Source organism: Leopardus geoffroyi, chromosome C1 (genome assembly GCF_018350155.1).
Source record: "Leopardus geoffroyi isolate Oge1 chromosome C1, O.geoffroyi_Oge1_pat1.0, whole genome shotgun sequence".
NCBI classification, from domain to species: domain Eukaryota; kingdom Metazoa; phylum Chordata; class Mammalia; order Carnivora; family Felidae; genus Leopardus; species Leopardus geoffroyi.
This window is the reverse complement of record NC_059328.1, coordinates 101,853,747-101,875,914: the sequence shown is the minus strand read 5'-3', so window position 1 is coordinate 101,875,914 and position 22,168 is coordinate 101,853,747. Positions and strand designations below refer to the sequence as shown.

Genomic DNA, 22,168 nt, shown 5'->3' with positions numbered 1-22,168 from the left:
TGGAACAGATCTCCTGGAATATACTATAATCTGATCACTTACAGATATTTACCTGCCTGCCGCCATTAGGGAATGGGCTATTTTTCTTGATCAGTGAAAAGAGGCAACATACTTGGATTAACAGAGAGTCGGAATATGGTAAAATGCACGTAGCATGGGAGAGACCCTGACTGTACTGTGATTTCTCATTGATTATTCTGGATCTTGTCATGCCGCAGAGTGCTCACTGGGGCATTGGCCAGGTGTTGTAGCTCGGGGGCCGTGGCAGCCATGGTACGATGGGATCCATTGGTCAGCAGACCTGGGTGCTTAGACCTCACCCCACCAGCAGATGCCCCGAGACCTTGCTCAGATCTAGCAGAATCACAGGGCATGGAATGAGACGCTGGGGAGAGCATTTTGTCTAGACGTTTGCCTCAAGGATTATCATCTCCGTTTTAAAGCGAGGCAGTAGTTGTTCAGCAAGAGTAAGTTAAGTGCACAACGTGCAGGGGTTGGGGGAGGGGAGGGTGGGGAAGTGAGAGGAGAGAGTGCAGGCTCCCAGCCAGCAGACCTTCTCACGTCACCTCTTTGCTTCTGAGCCTCAGTTTCCTATCTTTAATGGGCGTGGAAAAGTAGGTGCGGGTTTAACATGGTGTTTAGAACATAGGGAGAAATCTCTGCGGGTTAAATGATCACGTGTCATGCTGATGACTCCTATTTCGAAGGCACTTTATAGTTGATAAAGTGCTTTCGTCTACATTATTTGACCCTGCCGAGGACTTCGCGCGTGCGGTGAGAGGTAGGGTTCCTTATCCACTCTCCCCAGCCCAGATGCCTCAGCTGAGACTCAGCGGGATGAAATGGCTTCCACAAGGTCAGACCAAGGTCAGACCCAGGGCTCACACTCCTGCCTTCTGGTTCTGGACCCAGGGCTCCTTTCACCACATAATGATAGATAATGGAGAGTTTATTTATCATTCACTTCTGTGGCAGCGGAGACTTCAGCGTCACGGCATGGTAAAAATAGACCGTGAGGGCGAGGAGGTTCTCAGGAGCAAACAAACTGAGCTCACCAGAATGTTCTCGTGGGCAGGCGCGGTTGCCGTGGCCTTTAGGGAGCCTTGGCAGTCCTGCGGCGGGCAGGCAGCGTCACCTACTCGCCTTCCCGGAGGAGCTGCCTCTGGGCTCCAGGGCCAGACGCAGGCCCTGCCCTAGGGGACACAGGGCGAGGGGGTGGGGGAGGGCTGGGAGGAGGGTTTCTTCTGAGGTGCGGGAACCACCGACCTGGAGCCCATCCCTGGGCAGGGGGCCAGATTGTGTGTCCCACAGTAGCAACCTTCCTGTGGTTTAGCACGCGCGAGGAGAAACAGCCCAGTGAGCCCGGGCTTCTGTGTCACTGAGGGTTTTCTGAGGGGCAGGGGGAAGGGGAGCAAGGGAGTATGGATGAGTAGAGGTGGCAAGGCTGAAGAAAAAGCCCCATTAACATTCACTTAAAGATATACATACATTTTTTCATTTGAGAGAGAGTGGAGGAGAGGGGCAGAGGGAGGGAGTGGGAGAATCCTAAGGAGCACGGAGCCCGACTGGGGCTCAGTCCCACAGCCCTGAGATCATGACCTGAGCCCAAATCAAGACTTGGATGCTCAACTGACTGAGCCGCCCAGGCGCCCCTTCTTAAAGATAATTTTTAATCCCCCTAATGCCGGCAAATGATTTGATTGTGCTATAATTGAAAAAAGTTATACATACCTGTATATGTGGTTAAAATACAGTTATTCGAGAAAAAAGGAATCGGACAGAGAAAGTGTAACACTCACAGACAAGCACGGCCACTTTGTCTTTATAAGGGGGACAAAGAATGTGTTTTTGTGAAGATGCATCGCTACTGTTCTGGGTTGTATTCTTTTGAATATTTTTCCTGTTGGAAATATCTGGTTAAGAGGACGTGCTTTACATTGTAGCAGAAGAGCTTAGAAAATGGATGTTTTCCCCACTTGAAGAAAGCCTATCAAACCAGTGGTCTTTGTCCTGTTAAAGTCATAGATTGCTTTGAGAATCCCATAAATACCCTACATTCCCTTCCTAGACAAACTCAAGCATTTACAAATTTGACACAACTTTAGGTCAGATAAACCACGAAAGCCCATCTGCTGACATTAGGTTAATATCTTCTTCATTGGAAAGATTAGAAATTAATATTTTACGAAATAGTTTTTTCTTTACAGAAGGATTCACTACATGCAGCTGAGACGGTTATAATTAAAACGTAGGTATACATCCAGTGACACACAAAATATTCTGATTTCTATGAAGTTCCCTAGCTGATAACATTTGTATTTTACATCTGTAGTCATTGCACGTTCATATATGTATGTATACACACACACACACACACACACACACACATATATATATATATATATTCAAGGAAGCTCTATGCCCAACATTGGCCTTGAACTCACAACCCCAAGATCAAGAGTTTCATGCTCTACCAACTGAGCTAGCCCGGCACGACCACATTCACTTATAATTTTATCTTAGTTTTTTATTGGTTCTTTTAAAGATGCTGTGTAGTGTTACTCCATTGTAATTTGTATCTGATAACACATGTAATATTTGGTATAACAAGGAAAATCTGCCTTCACTGTTAAATCAATTTTGATTACATGTAGAATATAGTATATAAAGTAATATTTTAATATATACAACGGCCCACACGCCATCAGTAAGATCTCATCCTCCAGACTTGTGAATTCTGGGAAAAAAATTACTTCCACATGTTTCTAAAACTACTTAGGATTTTTGACTGGTTGGTGGTCTATTGATTCTAAGTATCTGACCTGTCAAAACGCCATCTTTAAACTCCAGTGATGCATAGAGGCTTGGAATTAGCTGGGGCTGAATTTATTACAGAACAAAGGGAGGTGATGATTAACACACCCATCTGAGCAGTAGGGGGGAAAATAATCCTTGAATGGATTAGATGCCATGATCCTAAAACCACATTCTCTGAGTGTTGGGTACTTGCCCAGAAATGGGAGAGGCCAAACACTGATGCCTTTTAAATGACAGGGTATCTCCATGGGACTCTGGTCAGGGACACTGGTGCAGAGAGTTGAGGGTCAATAGGGAAGAAGCCTTTCTTTCTCCTGTGCTCTAGCAGAGTTGAGGACTAGACCCTCTCCGTGTGCAGTAACCCTCAGGACGGACAGCCCACTCTGTTAGTGTTACACAATTATCAGTCTGCCTGTGTGGGTGGGGAGTACACTGAAGTGTAAATAAAAGAGTTGTTTTTTGTTTGTTTGTTTCTTTTAACCACTGAACGGGAATAACTTACAGTTTTTTTTGGACTCCAGTAAGCTACTTTCAAGACAGACATAGAGGCTGCCAAGAAGCTGAAATGAATTATTATGTACTGTCCCCCAAGAAGTCAAGGGTGCTAGTCAGGCTTTCCCTGTTCCCTGACAATATCTGGTAGATTCTGTGCACTCCCAAGATGTAATTCCAGGGAAATTTATCTTTGTAAGAATAGTCCACGGACAGAGCACTAAACCCCTTTTCTGAAAGATTTTTTCGTTCTCTCTTTTCTCTAACATGGCTTACAAACTTTGTAAAAAGTCTGGATTTTTAAAATAGCATGATTTAATAGCATTGATGGAGGTTGGGTCTCTGAGACAGACCTCCATCAGAAGGGTACCCTCCTGAGGAGGAAACAGGCCATTAGGAAAGTCATTTTGACCCCCCATTCCCTGGAGGGAATCACAGACCCAGGTGCTCAGGAAATCTCCTGTCACTCTGAGATGGGCCGGGACACGGTGCCATGTCCGAAGCTTCTAAATACAGTTCAGGCTGGGTCATCATGACAGATGCTGAACTGGCACCCCCACGGGCTTTGCAGTGGGAGCTCTGACGGCTTAAATGCCACGGCCCCTGGGCTCCAGGCCCTCCTGGGCTGGGACAGGGAGAGGCCCTGCAGAGCCTTATGGGGAGGAGGGCAGGAGCAACTTTGGCAAGGAAATCCTGCTGCCTCGACGACACCACCACTCTTTCAGAAAGCAACAGGCACCCCGGCGACACACCAGCTATTTTAGAAGCTGTCAGATTCTGAATTGCTGACATACTTGGAGGACGCTGTCTCTTCAAGAGTCATTCTGACCGAGGTAGGTAGGCCTGGGGGAAAGCAGAGGCATGCTGTATGTAGCCAAGGTGTTGGCTGAGGAACGAGTGGAGTTCAGTGATCTGGGCAAGGTGACTAAAGGAGTCAGTAATGGAGTTAGGAATAACATGTTGACTTTGGGATTCCCAAATCAGCCGTTACGCAGAGGACAGTGTTAGGCAATCTCTTACCTTGCCCCACCCTCTTCTCGGCCCTCACCAGAAATCTGCCTGGGGTGAGCATCCTTTGACAACTCATTCTCTTCTGGAGAGGGCTTTGGAGGGAGAAAAGAAGACCAGAGAAGACAAGAGGAGGGGGGCTTTTCCTGGAGGGCTCCGGGGACTTGGGATGGGAGGATGGGATTCCAAGTGTTGTAAGCATCTCCAGCTGGGGTTGCTGAGTTGTAAATATAAAGACGCTGCTGTGAACATGATTAATCCAGGGTGCTCCTTTCCCCCTCAGCACTTGCCCTGCAGCCCAAAAGTGGATTCTTTTCTCTTGTCAAGGCATTTGGCTTTAGGATTTCTGAAGATCGTGTGGCCCGGTGGATGAGTTCAAGCTTTGGAGTAAGACACCGGTCCTTTTCTTTTCTCTGGTATTTCTGTGCAGGTTACCTTGGCTGAGTCTCAGTGATAGGGTTATAGGGCACAGCTCTCAGACCTCATCCTTATGCTCCTTGGGAGACTCCCTCAGGCTCTAGATCTTTTCTGCCTCCTCCGTGTGTATTTTCCTTATCCTGAGACAGAGGGAGAGTGCTCTTGACAAGGGTGTAACTTTGGAGTCAAGGTACGCTGCAGCTTCCCTGCTCTTTCTTGTGTTTTCCCCTTCTCGTGGAACAGTGCCCTTGGACTGCTTCTCTAGCCAAGGTTGACCTTTCTGCTTCTCTGCTCAAGGCTAGAGTTTGCTTCTCCAGCTTCATTTCCTTACTGAGGGTCCAGCATACATCTTGCCCCGTGGTATTCCCTGTTGTCTCTTCTTTCAGATTCTGGTCATTTCCCTTTTCTATAGCGTGGCAGCCATTGTGGACCAGGAGGGCATCACGCAAGCAGACCCACACAAAAGCATGCTTTCTTCGCGGATATTTTCACTGTTTCTTTGCCTTCCTTCCTTCTGCCTTTCCCTCATGTCTTCTAACACTATTCAGTTTTGGTAGTTTCTGCTCCAGGCCCTGAATTACTTTCTTCACCATGTGATCTTTTCCTGTTTCACATTTTACATTTTCTTTATTAGGATTTGCTTTTCTCCATTTGAGAGAGTACAAATCTTCTTTCTCTCTCTCAGATATGGACAGGGAATGATTGGGGAAAGATCTAACCCTTGTGGTCACTCCCCTTCCCAAACGATGGAAGGAACTAACATTTAATATACTCCTGCTGTGTGCCAGAAGCTTTACTGAGAGTTATTGGCACCTCTATTTTAGATGAGGAAATTGGCCTAGAAAGGTTAAGTCACTTGCTCAAAGTCATACATCTGGGTCTATGTGATTCTGGGGTTTTTTTTTGAAAAATTTTAGTGTTTATTTATTTGAGAGAGCAAGAGACAGAGCATGAGCAGGGGAGGAGCAGAGAGAAGGAGACACAGAATCTGAAGCAAGCTCCAGGCTCTGAGCTGTCAGCACAGGCTCTCACGGGCTTCAGGTCAGACCTTGTCAATCAGTTCAACACAACTCAGTCATGGAAGGAAAAGTGGGTGGGGTTCCAATAGTTTAGGTTCTATGTAGAGGTGACCCTGTTGGGATTTCACTGGGAGCATGGCATTTAATGAGGACACCTCATTATCAGAGATATATTGGTCTCCGGAAGAAGATGAGGAAATGAATAGCATTCGAGATTCTTCGTCTCACCTTCAGTCTACTGTCTCAGAGAACAGTCTTACCATCACTTGCCTTGCTAAACATACAAAATTTCATCTATTCCTTTATTCAATAAAAACCAACATTTTTTGAGTGCCTAGTAGGTGCCAGGCACTGTCCCAGGTGCTGAGGATACAAGTTCTAAAGCAGATGTGGTCTGAATCACTTGCCGTTTTCTAAGCTGTCTGGGAGACGTTACTGCCATGCTTCCCTTTTCCTGGAAGATCCTTCTCCTCCTTTCTTCTTATCTTGCAGACATCTTTTCATTAGGCCAGGAAAAAAAAGACCACTGGGCTAGAAGGGGTTCTTCTCACCTCTAAACTTCCAGAGCATTTTGTTGAAACTACTCTTCGATGTAGTGCATGAAAGTTAGCATTTATCTATCCCCTTTACTATTGATAAGGTATTTACATAAACATACATACATACTTGGTTAGTGATTCATAAAAATTTCACATAGTAGGCATTACTACTGTGATACAGTACCTACTGTATCACAAATGATAAAACTAAGGCTTCAAGAGGTTAAGTGACTAGTTCAAGATTAGACCGTTAGAAAGGAAGAGGTGAACTTTAGAACTCAGTCTTTTGAATTCCACATTCCAATCCCCAATGTGCTCTGTGCCCTATTGGATTTTGACTGTTCTACTTTTATCGGATTGTTTATTGCACTGTCCTGTCTCCTAAGTGATTTTGTAAGTTCCTGAAAACATAGATCATATCTTAGTCAGTTTTGTGCCCCTCTTAATACCTAGCACATTGCTAGGTCCAAGCTAGTTAATAAGTAATTATTTACTGAATAAATAAATGATTTATTGAATGGATGGATTTAGAAGATTATTGGGGAGATTGTTACATACTTGCTGGCCGTGTAGCTCTCTTATATTCATTAAACAGGATGGTTCTGTATGTTTGGCATGATACATTGGGTTTTCAACTTAGTGTAGCTGGTGGTCTCTTGTGTATAATTTGAAGGGAATTTCATCTTCCTGGCTGTCCACAAATGTCTAACCTACTTACGCGTTTGAAATTGCCATCTCCAAGGGCACTGTTTATGGAAGTCAGAGCTAAATTATACTTACTGCTTGGAAATTGGCTGCTTACTCCTTCCCTGTTAGTGTATTAGCATGAATTTGTTTACTTACTGGTGCTCAGGGGGAATATCCTAACAAGGTAGAAGGCAAGTTCTTCTAGGGCCTTTGGGGGAAGGCCTCCTTCTCACTTCATGGAAATGTAAAGACCACTATGACAGATGTCTGATGGTGCTATGGCAGTGGCCAGGGTGGTGGTGGGAGGTTCAAAGTAGTTGTGGTTGCAAACAGCAAACAAGCATTGGCTTGGGGATGAGCTGATGTGTTACTTCACTCAGAAAAAAAAATGCCAAAAGCCTCAAGGCGGGGCCTGTGTTGACAGCTGCTGGCCCCAAATTGACTGGTAAATCTTGAAGACCACCCAGTCAATTAGGATCAACTTTTGGAGGACCTCTGATAGAAGAGGTATTTAGACTGAATATTGCCATGTGGCTTGTAACCAGTTTTTTATTATTTCTCTCATGCGTTTTCTGGGCTTTCCATTGGGAATATTTTGTGAACCAAAAGTCAATCTGAAAAATTTTAATTCTGTAGGAAGAATTAAATAAAATATTTGGAATTAGGACTTTTCTGGAAAATCCAAGACCCATATTTGTCTTTATTTTTTCTTGGTCTTCCTGATTAACTTGCTCATTGGCATCTAATCTTATATGTTAATTTGATACTTTCTTGTTTATAAATGCTTTCACATACATTGTTACCTACCAGATGAATTCTCCTCAAATACAGATATCCATTTAGGATTATCAAAACTTTTGAGCTGGGAACTATGACCTGAGTTAAGCCTAAATTAACCAAATTCTGCACGAGTAGGAACTCCCTCAGCTGCTTTTTTCTTGTCTTTCAATACTGTCATTACGTATTTCTCAAAGTCCAAACATTTTCCAAGTACCTCCTAATGTTGTTTTGCTTATGGTCTAGGCCAGAATGAAAGTGACTTGACATTGACAGTGATCTTCAGTGAACTTTCACCTTTGGATGTTTTCCCCAGGGTGGGTACTGGGGACAGGAAGTGAAATACAACAAAAGGGGGCCTTGTGTGCTTGTACTTAAACTTATTAAATAATGTTAAGTTGGGGCAGACACCTCAAATATTCCTGAATACAACTGTCCCACTACTGAGAAAGGAAAATTCCTGTCTGACTTTGGCTTGAATTTTCTCCTCTCCCGAAAGAACTGACAATGTCTTAGTTTCCATAGAGTTGTCTTCTGACTGAGCAACCTGAACATTAATTAGCCCCGCATTTCCAAGTTCAGCGCGAGAAGCACCTAGCTCTGTAGGTCTCATTCTGAAAATGGGAAAATCTTATACGGTGGAGAGAATGTCAACTCTAGTGTCAGTCTAACTCAAATCCCACGATGACACCTATTATATAATGTGTGTCTCTCAATCTTGCCAAGCCTCAGTTTCCTCATTTGTAAAGTGGCAACAGTATTGCTTACTTCATGGAGTTTTCTACGAAGATTTCATGGGATGATGTATACAAAGTGTCTAGTGTAGTGCTTATAACCTCTTCCCTTTTTGCGTCCACCTTCAAAGTATGCTGGAGCATTAGAGGCTGAACCTTTAATGACGTTGAGCCTTCGTCTGATCAAAGAAATAAACGTAAAAGTTACTGCTGCCACTTCTTTGCAAAGCCTCTTTAAAAGACTGAGTACTCAGGGATGACTTTGGGTCCTTGCCTCTGGTTCTGTGTATCACTGGGTGAGATGCTGGTTGTCAGGTGGAGAGTGCTTTAGGCAGCTGAGAGATAATGTGCTTTTGGTCTCCTTAATTGGCTTATTGGCATGGGAATCGCAGGCTTCAGGTTACCTCCTCCTTTTCCCAAATAGAACTTGGAGGGCATGGAGAGCTCAGAGACTTCATTCCATCACTAAAGTCATCTAACAGGCTTGTTTGAGTGTTTGCTATCATCATAATTTTAGTTTAATCCAACCTGGGTTATAGTTCATTCCCTTGAAGCTCTGGACTGGGTATCAAATTTGGGGTCAGTCCGTACTCGGGTCAGTGCCAAATGCTCTGCTTCTGCCATATTTAGAATTACTCTGTGAAAAATTTCGTCACCAGATTTTGCTAAGCTACCTGATAAAATCTGACATCGCAGAACCAACTTCAACGGCACAGGTCCTCTAGAAATAAGAATTTACTTGAGCATGGTACAGTGAGTGCTGCCTGTCCTGGTATGAATGAATGAGAGCCCTTGGACGGCTGTGGGAGTCTTGGTTTTGGAGACTTCAGGATTTAGGAAATAGACCAAGGAGTGGCTGCCCCACCAATATCAGATAGGATGTGCCACTCAATGTAGTCGTGTCCCACTTACTGGCAGAAAAAAAATGATTGTTTGATTATCATCTGGGTTGTGTCTTTCTCCTTTGTTTCAAACTATTTTCTTCTTTGGAGTAAAATATGATAGCTGAAGTCCAGGCTTATGGAAGTGACACTGTACATCTAATCTCAGAACATTCTGGATCTCTTATCCGACTTATAGCAGTCTTCTGTGACCCATCTTCCACCATGAAAACAGGCTATTCTACCTCATTCATATAGAAGATGTAGCAAAGCATTAAACTCAGCTTGTAGAATTCATAATCTGGAAGGGGAGACAAGTATCATCACTTTCATTTGAAAGAAGACTTTGGGGGGTGCCTGGGTGGCGCAGTCGGTTAAGCGTCCGACTTCAGCCAGGTCACGATCTCGCGGTCCGTGAGTTCGAGCCCCGCGTCGGGCTCTGGGCTGATGGCTCAGAGCCTGGAGCCTGTTTCCGATTCTGTGTCTCCCTCTCTCTCTGCCCCTCCCCCGTTCATGCTCTGTCTCTCTCTGTCCCAAAAATAAATAAAGGTTGAAAAAAAAAATTAAAAAAAAAAAAAAATGAAAGAAGACTTTGGAATAAAGAAAACCGTCTAAGCTCCATATTATGACACCCAAGTTCCTTCTGGAATATAAACTCCATGTGGCCAGAGATTTTTTTCCCCTGATGTGCCAAGAATCTAGAAGAGTGACTGGCACATAGTAAATGTTAAATAAATAGTCATTTATTTGAGTTTGAGTTGAGCCTGACTTTCCACCTTTATCTCTTATCTCACCTCCCCTCTTCTCTTATGTATTTTAAGCTCTGGCCATATCAGTGTGCTTGTAATTCTCCAAAAATGACAAGTCCTTACTCGTGCTATTCCACCTGCCTTAAATTCCATCTCCATGGTTTCTTTGTGTGCTTATATTGAACTTATATTTCAAGTCTATTCTCAAATATCACCTCGTGAAGTCTTTTTGATCCTAAATTATTGACTTGCTTGCTTTTCTTTTTTTTTTTTAGAGATACAAGTATGTTTTCTTTTTTCTTTTTTCTTTTTTTTTTAATATGTGAAATTTATTGTCAAATTGGTTTCCATACAACACCCAGTGCTCATCCCAAAAGATGCCCTCTTCAATATCCATCACCTACCCTCCCTTCCCTCCCACCCCCCATCAACCCTCAGTTTGTCCTCAGTTTTTAAGAGTCTTAAGCTTTGGCTCTCTCCCACTCTAACCTCTTTTTTTTTTTTTTTTCCTTCCCCTCCCCCATGGGTTTCTGTTAAGTTTCTCAGGATCCACATAAAAGTGAAAACATACGGTATCTGTCTTTCTCTGTATGGCTTATTTCATTTAGCATAACTCTCTCCAGTTCCATCCACGTTGCTACAAAAGGCCATATTTCATTCTTTCTCATTGCCACGTAGTACTCCATTGTGTATATAAACCACTTGCTTGCTTTTCAAAGCTCCTGGATTCCTTACTCCCATATTTGTTGGGCTGCCTATCAGTCAGTCTTTAACAGTTTGTGTGTCCTTCGCATCAGATTGTGAACTCCTTCGGAGCTTATCTGTCTTGGTCCATTAATATATAACCTGATCTATGCAAAGCAGAAATGTTTGGTGAAATAAAAACAGAATTAAATATAGACTCATATGCCTGAAATCCTTAGAAAATAGAGCTGATGTGATCTGGATTTTGGTGTCAATAATATATAAGATGGAGATAATAATAATAGCTTTTAGATTTGTTTCATTAAATTTGTTATATAAAGTCTTAGCAGAGCACCAGATGCATAGTAATGTGCAATAGATGTTGACCATTAACTCTTTGGTGGGATAGTTCTTGTGGGCTTATATTCATCTCACTCTCCAAAGTCACTGGCATTGTTATCAATAGAATCATTAGTTTCTGTTTTATAATAAGGATATAAATATAATTTTATAAGTAGGAGGGTATCTCCCACCAGCTCCTAATAGTAAAGATAAGGAAATAGTAACAGATAAAGGTAAGTGAATAGTAAAGATAAGGAAACGGAGCCTCCCTGAAATGAAGTGACTTTCCAAGACCCCACTCATGGTAAGTAGTGGAGCCCCAGGAATAAATGTGCTCTGGTCATTGTACTAATGAATTGTTCCCCCAAATTATTAGTTAAGTGGAGATGAAAATCACCTGGAAGATTGTGAAATATGTTTTAATAATGTCTGGTTTTGATATTAAGTCAAAATGCACATGAGTGAGGCATTTTCTACATATGTCAATCAACTCAACTTATCATGGTTGAGTTGCTGTTGTTTGACCTGGTGGTCTTTAAGCTGCACTACTAATCCATCCATGATTCATTAGACTTAAAAGGGACTTTGTAGCACCTCTAATTAAATGTGCATGTGTTGTGCTAAAACGATTAAGGAATATGAGGGTCAGAATAGTCATGTGACTTGCTAGGATCAAACATATTAAGCCATTTCATTTGTAAGGATGGTTACAATAGTTGAGGGTTGTTACAGAATCGCTGGCTGTTTTGGCCAGGGTTGAACCTAATATCTTGGGAGAGACCTGGTCATTGGATCAGAAGGCAGAAGACCTCCTTTCTAGGCTATGTTCATTTTAATTTTTCTTAGTCTCAATTCCCCCATCTATATAATGGGCATAAGAATAAGCCATTTCTACCTCATCAAATGGAAGGATGTATTAAATAATGTGTAAAATGTAAATTAAGAAACTTTTATTATTGCGATTATTTTGCATGAATTGAGAATTGAACTTGCTGTAAGTTAAACTCAATTTTCTTTCTTTCTTTCTTTCTTTCTTTCTTTCTTTCTTTCTTTCTTTTTTTTCTGAAAACTTTTATTTTTATTTATTTATTTTTTTAATTTAAATTTTAGTTAGTTAACATACAGTGCAGTATTGGTTTCAGGAGTTGAATTCTGTGATTTAACAAGTGCTCTCCTTAGTACCTATCACCCATCTAGCCCATCTCCCACCCACCTTCTTCTTTCAACCCACAGTTCGTTCTCTATCAAGAGCCTCTTGCAATTTGTTTCCCTAAACTCAACTTGCTATGAGAACTTAGTGTTACAATGTCCATTTTATCAACATGAAACAGGTCAGAGAGAGAAAGCAAGTGACACTATGAGCTGATGGTTAGAATCTCTTTTTCAGGGAATTTTTTTGGATGATAATAGATAATGTTAGTTTGACTATATGAATCAGATGGTGTTCTCCAGTGACTTGTAACTGGCTCCAATGAAATTTCCCAAAGACTGTTTTAACTTCCTTAGTCAGGTATAACATTATCATTTATGTTCCTGATTGGCTGAAACTTCCCTTGTTAAAATACTATCCACAGCAAACATCTGACGGCCAAGAAGTCTTTCCAGGTCATGCAAACGCATTCCTAATGGTTATTTTTTGAAGGCAGGAAGTCACAAATTGCCAAGTATTAAAAAAAAAAAAAAAAAAAAAAAAAAAAAAGCTTGAAAACACAGAGGTGTTTTCTGATTGTATTTTTGAATACATGACCCTATTTGATTGAAATAACCTGTTCTGCATTTCTTACTATCATGATTTAGTTAACTTGAGTATACATTCTGATTAATAGCTAAAATAACTGATCTGGTTAGCCTAAAGATTTTATATAGCTATGATTTAGCAATGTATTTTCCAAAGGATTACATTTTATTTTTACGTAGGTGTTGATCTTGACTCTGAGTTTCCTATTTTAAGAGTATTATAGGGTAGCTTAATTTATGTTATTGAAAATGTGAGCTGGTGCCTCCATTCTGTATATAAAAGTCACTTTGTGAGGGAGTGAGAATTCAGGAACACAGAGTATTTCCAGGCAACAAAATAAATGTATCTGAAAATGCTCCTCATGGGCATATACTGCCTATGCCTCCCCATCTTGTCCATTTCTTTTCTAGTAAGCATGAGTTTCCCAGGGCTGTTCTAGCCCTAGCAAATCCCTCTCTTTTCTGGATTCCTAGGAGACATCAAGGCAGTACGTAACGGTGTGGAAAACTGCGTGGTAGTAAATACTACCTTGGTCTCTTGGTCTCTTGGTCTCTTGGTCTCTGTTTGTGAATGCGCTCAGTTTCCACTTGTACTGTAAATACCTTTAGGAGGAGCCCCACTCCGTACTTTGGTATTTTCCAGAATCTAGCACAGTGCCAGGCACATAGTAAGCACCCAATAAACACATAATTAATCAACACTAACTGGGAAACTTCTCAAGGTCTGGGATTCTGTTTCAAATTATCTACATGGTACCTCATATAGGGCCACATGCTGATAGGTGCTTATTGATTGATTTGATTGAAACTATAAACAGAGTACCCACTGAATTTTTTAACTTCTGTGATAATCTGAGCCCCTAGCCTTTTTCCTCATTCCGCTTGTCTTGCCCAAGCAGTTTTCATTTTATGCTTCTAATTGAGGTTGCCTGAGTTATCACTGAAAGTTACATTAGAAGAGATTCTGACATTCTTTAAGTCATTAGAGGTTGAAGAGATTATGAAATTTTCAGCTCAGTCCTTCTAAATACATGATAAGGAAATAGGTCCATTGTAGTTAAGTGACTTGTTCAAGGTGACTCATTAGTTTAATGTTACACTTTGAGCTCCCATTTTATTCCAGATGACATAGGGAGATAAGAGCAGAATCTCTGGTTTCCTAATTCTCCAGCCATAGTCCCCATTCCAATCCCAGACCCCATTGTCGTCATTAAAAAGTTACTGTTTAATGCAGTGATCTTTTTCCCTCCCTTCCCTCTTCCTAAACACTCATTAGAGAAATCACACATCCAAAACCTCCCACCTTTTCATAATTTTTGCACATTGTGGTAAGGGGGATTTCATACCACTTTGTTCCCAAAGGTAGGACAAGACTTTTTGTTTGTTTGTTTTTTTAATTCTTGCTTTGAGAAGCTTTTTTAAAGTTCACAAGACTTGTGATAAGTGAGGAGCTCTTGGCTTATCACAGAAACAGTGGGATGTGGGAATCCGTGACTCAGGGGATCTGAATTACTGTGTGTGGCCACGTGTGTGAGACCATGCCACGGCTCTGCAGCGGAAAGGCATATAGAAGCAGGCTGGGACAGAGATTTGTCACTCAGCAGCGGCTCTCATCTTAGACAAGAAGCTCCACTTTTCTGTGCTTGAAGGGGACCAAAATTAGCCCCTGTGTGGCTCCAAGTATAACATTATGTGCTTAGGCACACAAAACCTAGATATAAAACTTTTTTTTTTCCTTCTCTTCTCGTGAAGATGGTGACTTTACTAGTGAGTGATGAGAGGTAAACTAGTTTTGGGGCAGACTTTCCTGTGGCCAGAGCTTGGTTCAGTTCTGCAGTTCCCTGAATGTCTTCAGAAGTGAAGGGTGATGAACTGAGGAGGATGGAGAGAAATGGCACTTTGCTCCCTGTGGGTGCCAGCAGTGCTGTGGGAGACTCTTGCCAGGAGTGGTGCCTGGGTGTGAGAGAGGAACACACCAGGGGTAGAAGGAAAGAAAAGGGAAGGTCTCGTGGGAGGGGTTTTCACAGGCCTAGAGACCTGCTACGGGTAAGTGAGGATGGCCACAAGATGGTCTGACTTTCTGTCCCATCTTTCTTCATCCTGCTCACGTTGAGGACTGATGCCCAGGAGGCCTTGACCTTTGACATCAATGAACAGTCAGTTGTCAGCCTAAGACACTGCTGTTTCCGGCCTCTACTCATGTATGTATTTATTTACAGGGGAAGCAGTCAGAATCCTAGATGGTAAGGGTGGGTTGGAGAAAGAGGTTCCCAGGCTTAGCTTGCAGTATTTGACCTAAGGAGATTGCACCATCTGAGTTTGGAAAGTCTTAGGAGACAAGCTTCTTGGCATTGGGCCTTTAAAGCTTTAAAAATTGTAGGAAATTCCCTGGTAAATCTGACTTCAGCCTTCTCCATCAGTCTTCATGCCCCCCCACCCCCTCCCACCCGCCCCCAGCCCCTTCGTTGAGTACAGAAGACACAGGAAGAAAGGACCATCTGGCACAGCATGCCAGCTTTTTATTTGGTTGCTCTCAATCCAACCTTCCTGTTTGGATCACCCCTCCCCTCTGCTCATACTTCAGAAACCAATCAAGGTGTCTCCTGAACTCATTTATTCCCTTTGTTTCCACCGCCTTCTTGGGTAACTTTTTCCATATGCTTGTATCCTTGCCTTACAACAGACTTTTTTTTTTTTTTTTTCATTTTTCATCCAAAATGGCCTGATTGGACTCTTAGGAAAAACCATTTAGTCAAATATATGACCAAGTGCTTCTAAAAGCCCCAAAAAACTTTTGCTTTTGATGACCAAGATATATAAATAAGAGGGAAAAATGCTGTGTTTAAAAATAACTGACTGGTGGGCAATGATGCCAAGTGGTAAGAAATTAAAGAACATGTTACTGTTGACATTGAACACCCCCCTCCAAGTGAAATTGTCTAGATTTGGAGCTGTGTGGTCTCTAATTATTATTATTATTATTATTATTATTATTATTATTATTTTAATTTGGCATTTATGTATTACGTTGTCCCAGTTTGGCTTCAATGCCTTCACCATGCTGTCATTGGTACTCCTTACATCGCCTGTTGTGGACTAGTTTTCTTCAGCTGTTGCTAAAACTTACTAAAATGCCAGATGTCATGTTGGAAACACGAAACCTAAAAGATGGTCGTAAATCACAAAAACAAACCATAAAAAAAAATAATAAAATACACCGAGTGCTGTGCTCTGGAGCTTCCCAGCTTTAAGTCTCCTTTTGTTCAGCGCCCCCCCCCCCCCGACTCCATGCCCCCCATCCAACCTCCCATCTTTTAGGGTGATGGGTGGGGAGTAGCTCTGAAGTTTCTCACCTAAGACTTGCTTGTTTATTTTGCAGATTCCGAGCAGAGCACCGGTTCAGACTCTGAGGTGCTCACTGAGCGGACTTCCTGCTCCTTTGACACTCACACTGACCTGGGCCCTGGTGCTGCAGGCCCTGTGCCTGCCGCCATGTCTTCCATGGAAGAGATTCAGGTGGAGCTGCAATGTGCTGACCTATGGAAGCGGTTCCATGACATTGGAACTGAGATGATCATCACCAAAGCAGGCAGGTAAGGACAGGTTCCTTTGCACGACCAGCTTCCAGGAATGGAGAAAAAAACTAGGAGCCATTACATTTTTCTTTCCCGTTATTTGTGGTAGGTAGCATTGGTGAAGCCAAAGCAACTTGTACTCACTTTTCTGCATGTGGACATCTTGGTAAAGTGATCTTGTGTTTACTGTGATTTTGCTCTTTTCCTCCGAGGGCCATTCCAACCTCTGAATCACCCCTATGCTCACAAACATTTTCTGCCTACAAATGTATTTCAGCTCGCACCAGAGATCCGTGGTACGTAAGGGCCAAACGGTAGATTTCCAAAGCAAGTATTATGTCACCATCCAATGTTTTCAAGAGAAAAAGTTTGCTCCCCAAACAACAGCTTGCATTTTCTAAGGCATTTAAAACAGCCAGATGTTTTTGTAAGATTTTTTTGGTAAGAACTGGACTTGGTACACATCTGAGCCCTGCTTATTGATCCATGTGTTTTATTGTTGGCTTGAAATTATTATAGAATTTTAATGGTGACCCCGTGAAAACTTTTGCAAAACTATTTGTGTACAATGATAGATGTTTTTATACAATTCTTTATTATTTTTTTAATGTTTATTTTTTGAGAGAGAGAGAGAGACATGGCATGAGCTGAGGAGGGGCAGAGAGAGAGGGACACAGAATCCAGAACATGCCCCAGGCTCCGAGCTCTGAACAGAGAGCCCGATGCAGGGCTTGAACTCACGAACCATGAGATTGTGACCTGAGCCGAAGTCAGATGCTCAACCAACTGAGCCACCCAGGTGCCCCGAATGATATAAGTTTTTAAAATACAGTTTCTCTTAAAATAAACACTTTTTATTAAGCTTATTCCTTCATTGGCATCTTTCAGTTTTCCATAGTTAGATATCTGTTTTGTGCTGGATACTCAACATATATTATGTTATTTAGACACAGTATAATCCCATACATGGATGGGGATTAAAAGGCTTAAAGAAGTTAATTAACTTGACTGAGGTCACATGGTTAGTAAAGGGCAGCTCCAGAATTCCACATAAATCTGTTTGGTTCTAAAAACAATGTTCTTAACTATTTATAATTCTGCACTGTTAAGAAATGGTTGTAATTTTTGTCCCGTGGATTAAAACAAAATTATTTAAATAAAAATAAATTTAGACTAAGTTTTTGAGTATATAGGAATAGTTAATTAAAGTTAAAACAATTATGCTGCTTTCATATTTTCAAAGCCAGTCTACATAGTCTCACATCCTGGGGACCAAAAAGAGCCACCCAGTTGATCACAAACTGTCATGCGAACATTGACATTTAAAGTAAAAGAATATTTGAATGCATGTAGAGAAACCTTCCAATGCAACAAGACACCACAAAAACATGAGGTCAAACTGAACCTTAAGTCTTGTTCATTTTGTTTCTCTTTTAGAAGCTTCTTCCTTCTTGGGGCACCTGGGTGGCTCAGTCGGTTGAGTGTCCGACTTCAGCTCAGGTCATGATCTCACGGTCTGTGAGTTCGAGCCCCGCATCGGGCTCTGTGCTGACAGCTCAGAGCCTGGAGCCTGTTTCAGATTCTGTGTCTCCCCCTTTCTGCCCCGTCCCCGCCATGCTCTGTCTCTCTCTGTCTCTCAAAAATGAATAAACATTAAAAAAAATTTAAAAGATGGGGCGCCTGGGTGGCGCAGTTGGTTAAGCGTCCGACTTCAGCCAGGTCACGATCTCGCGGTCCGTGAGTTTGAGCCCCGCGTCAGGCTCTGGGGTGATGGCTCAGAGCCTGGAGCCTGTTTCCGATTCTGTGTCTCCCTCTCTCTCTGCCCCTCCCCTGTTCATGCTCTGTCTCTCTCTGTCCCAAAAATAAATAAACGTTGGAAAAAAAAATTAAAAAAAAAATTTAAAAGAGAAGCTTCTTCCTTCTCTAAGTTTTAGTAGTGAACAAAACCATTAAAAAGCACTTTAGGAGAAACACCTTTGAAGGGAAATTATTTTCAATACCATCTCTTGTCACTTGGCTTTCTACCTCTGTTCTACATTTTGAGATGTTATGGCTTAGAAGGAAACAGAGCAATTCGAGGAAAAAGGTTTTATTCTTCTTTTTTTTTAAAAAAAGTTTATTTATTTTGAAAGGGAGAGAGAGATAGAGAGATACACAGAGAGAAAATGTGCAAGTGGGGGAGGGGCAGGGGGAGAGAGAGAGAGAGAGAGAGAGAGAGAGAGAGAGAGAGAATCCCAAGCAGGCTCTGCACTGATGAGGGGCTCAGACTCACAAATTGTGAGATCATGACCTGAGCCGAAATCAAGACTCAGACCCTTAACCAACTGAACCACCCAGGTGTCCCTTTATTCTTCTTAGTTTTTGGCAAGGGGGTTGGTTTGGATAGAAGGGAAAATATTACATTTTTTTGTTTGTTTATAAGATTTTCCAGTTTTATTTGAGGTTTTCACTTACTACTGTTGAGTATGTGTCTTCCAGTCATTTTTGTCTCTGATATCATTCCCTTGTTTTTTGCACTTCAGTGAATTCAGTTTACCCCGACACCTTTTTCACAGCTCTCCTGTGACCTCATTTCATGATTTGTACTGCAGTGTTTTCTTTCCCACATCTCTGCCTTCACAAATTCACTTGATACCTGGATGCACCCAGATATTCCCAGTACATACACAGTTTGTTCTTTAGTCATATCCCTTTGTTTAGGTTTAGAAATGTTATTCATTGCTTCTGTAGTGGGTTGCCTCAGCCTTTGCTATTGCTACATGTAACTCTGCTCAAGTAATTCTGGAACAACTCAGAAACAGACAAATAAAGCTTTCTCTCTAGCTTTCTCTCTGTGAATTTTCTTCACTTTCTCCCCTTTCCTCAAGTCAGTTTCTTCCTTTTCACTCCATTTTCCTTCCTTTGTAGTGTCCCTTTCAATGTTAATCTCAGTTTCCATTTTCTTAGTTACATTCGTTTTGTATGACTCTCTGTTCTTTTTCATGCTCAGAAGATCTTAGTCACCATCTACTTCTTCTGACACCTTAAACTGTAGTCCTGTTGATTCAGAGCTACTGCAGTCTACAGAGCCCTCAATCTTTGAATGTACCAATGGAATCTGTATAATCAGCACCATGGACAGAGGTTCTTGTAGGGATTAATGGGTTTGGAAGACACAAGAATTGGCCTAAACGTACCCATAAAATTAAAACCAAACACATCTCATTTTCTGAACATGAAAGATTAATTTTTCCCTAGGGTGTTATGACTTCACTTGATATTCTGTGCTAAAATACCGGCAAAAGAAAAAGCAACTTTTGGTAAGTTTTTAGGAAGAGAATTCACATGTTGTCATAGAATTTTAAACCAAGAGGATACCTTAGAGACTAGATAGTCCCTTTTCTTTGTTTTATAGGTAATAAGGTTAAATAACTTCTCCAAATTCATTCATTTTAGAACTTGAGTATTTATTGGTAAAGGATGGGTAGCTTCTCCACTCAAGGTCATATAAATATTCCAGACAAAACAGGTATTGAATTTAAGACCATCTAACCCTTTTTCTTGAAGTCATGAAGAAAAACATTCATCTTTTGCAACGTAAGCCTCGCTAGATGACTTAGAGGAACCACATTTTCTTACCTCAGATAACAAATGAGAGGACTTTTCTTTCCATCCCTGGCAAGGTACTCTCCAACCATTTATAAATACAAGGCAGCCATAAGTCATTGTTATTAAGAAGGGAATTAATGGTTTAGGTTGAAATGTATCAGGGCACCCAGGAGGCTCAGTCGGTTGGGTGTCCGGCTTCGGTTCAGGTCATGATCTTGTAGTCCCTGGGTTCGAGCCCCACGTCGGACTCTCTGTTGACAGGTCAGAACCTGAAGCCTGCTTCAGGTTCTGTGTCTCCCCCCTTCTCTGCCCCTCCCATGCTCATGCTCTGTCTCTCTCTGCCTCTCAATAATAAATGTTAAAAAAAAAAATTTAAATGTATAGATCAAGGTTCCCAAATTTTGGAAAAGAATTAATGTGTATCAAAGTGCCTAACCTATAGTGAATCCTGGATTTAGTTATTATGAGAAGTTCACCATTGAATTTCATTAGCTGACTGTAAGACTAAAATATAAGGCTTTCTAATTAAACTTGTGAGCTAGAGGGAGAAAATCTAGGATGATATACCAATAGAAGCTTCTGAAAAGTTATAAAGTAGGAAAGAAGGAATGGTTATACATTATTCTTTGCAATTATTTACAAATTAGCCATCATCCCTATTGAAGGTCTATGGTCCCCCTTGTCTTCAAATATGATTATGATGTCACTGACCTATTACCAGAGAACATTTGCTTTTTGAGTTACTTCTGGTGGGCAGTGCAGTGTGTGACTAGCACAGAAGGCCCCTCATGTAAACAACTAGGGCACATATGCAAGATGGCTGTCTGGGGTCAGGGTATGGTCTATGGCCGTGAAATGGAGCAAAGCCAATTAGGCTGTATGTGGATCAAGCCTGTGACCTTGACCTCATTAGCACCGTGCTCTGCCCAGCTAAACTAACTGGCCCCAGATGGTTAAGCTTAGTGCAGCATTTTGTGTACAAGTATCCTAGAGCACATTCAGGCAATGCAAAGTTTTGAACTGAGCACTTTTTATGTCTGACTCCTAAATGAATGACATACAAAAGAGCTTGATGTTTTTCTTCTTTCTTATGGTTAAAGAAGAATGGAGAATTTTATTCCAGACCCCTTGAAACTCAATACTCTTCTGTGTTGCTCCCTCTCCTCCTCTTCAATTATGAGAGTAGTTGTAAAGTGCCATATCCTGACCTTGCTTGCTTTGGCAAGTTTAACAAGCCATTGTGGTAGAAACAAGGTATTGCCCAGAGGCCACTAGAATTCATTTGGTATTTGCTCCCTATTCCACAGGGTCCTCCCTCTGACACACATGTTGACAGCCTGAGAACTTGCAGAAATTTTTCTACAGTTTTATGCCTTAAAAAAAACCCCAACTTTGTTGGCCCTTTGTTTGGGGATTGGTGGCCTCTTCTATTTTCCTTATTTTCTCAAAAGATTACTTTTTTAAATAGACTCAGTCAATCAAAAACTATTTCATGATCACCTACAATCAACTGTGATAAGCTACTTGACTTGTAAGAGCGTAAGTTATTCAAGTACATTAAGTGTAAGAGTGTATTTTCAAGGATGTTATAGTCTAATAAGAAATACATGTGTGGATGCACACACATTGTCTGTCTATCTATCTATCTATCTATCTATCTATCTATCTATCTATCTATGTATCTTTCTGTCTAATCACTTTAAAGATGAACTAATAATATAAATCAAGGTAGGTATGAGCATTTGGAGTGTATGAATCATCAAATAGTTCAATTTAAGTTAAGAAGACGTACTATTTCAGCAGTGAATCCTCAGCATATTTTATAGCAATGATTTCCAAAGTGTAAAAAAGCAGCCAACTTTGAGGATTAGAAGAATTGGACTTTGGTGTGCTTAGAGTTCGAAATAAGAAGAGACTGTCTAAGCTTTTATTCCTGCTACTTCTCCCGCTCTGATTGTTGAGCTTACTGTCTATTCCCCTTCATAGGAGGATGTTTCCTGCCATGAGAGTAAAAATCACTGGCCTGGACCCACACCAGCAATACTACATAGCAATGGACATTGTGCCTGTGGACAATAAAAGATACAGGTAATGATGACTCTGGGGTGTGGAACTGTGGACA

At 41.6% G+C, this 22,168-nt stretch overlaps 1 protein-coding gene across 3 annotated transcripts in view; it reads left to right on the top strand.

Moving 5' to 3' along the window:
- Window positions 1-22,168, top strand: part of TBX15 (T-box transcription factor 15) — a 103,988-nt gene that overhangs the window by 40,789 nt on the left and 41,031 nt on the right. For 2 of the 3 annotated variants that reach the window (XM_045478824.1, XM_045478825.1), the window contains exons 2-3: window positions 16,263-16,476; window positions 22,033-22,134. In XM_045478824.1, coding sequence (XP_045334780.1) covers window positions 16,263-16,476; window positions 22,033-22,134 — 316 coding nt within the window. Of the gene's footprint in view, window positions 1-3,866; window positions 4,143-16,262; window positions 16,477-22,032; window positions 22,135-22,168 lie in introns of those variants that run through there. The other variant, XM_045478826.1, reaches the window with a different exon arrangement.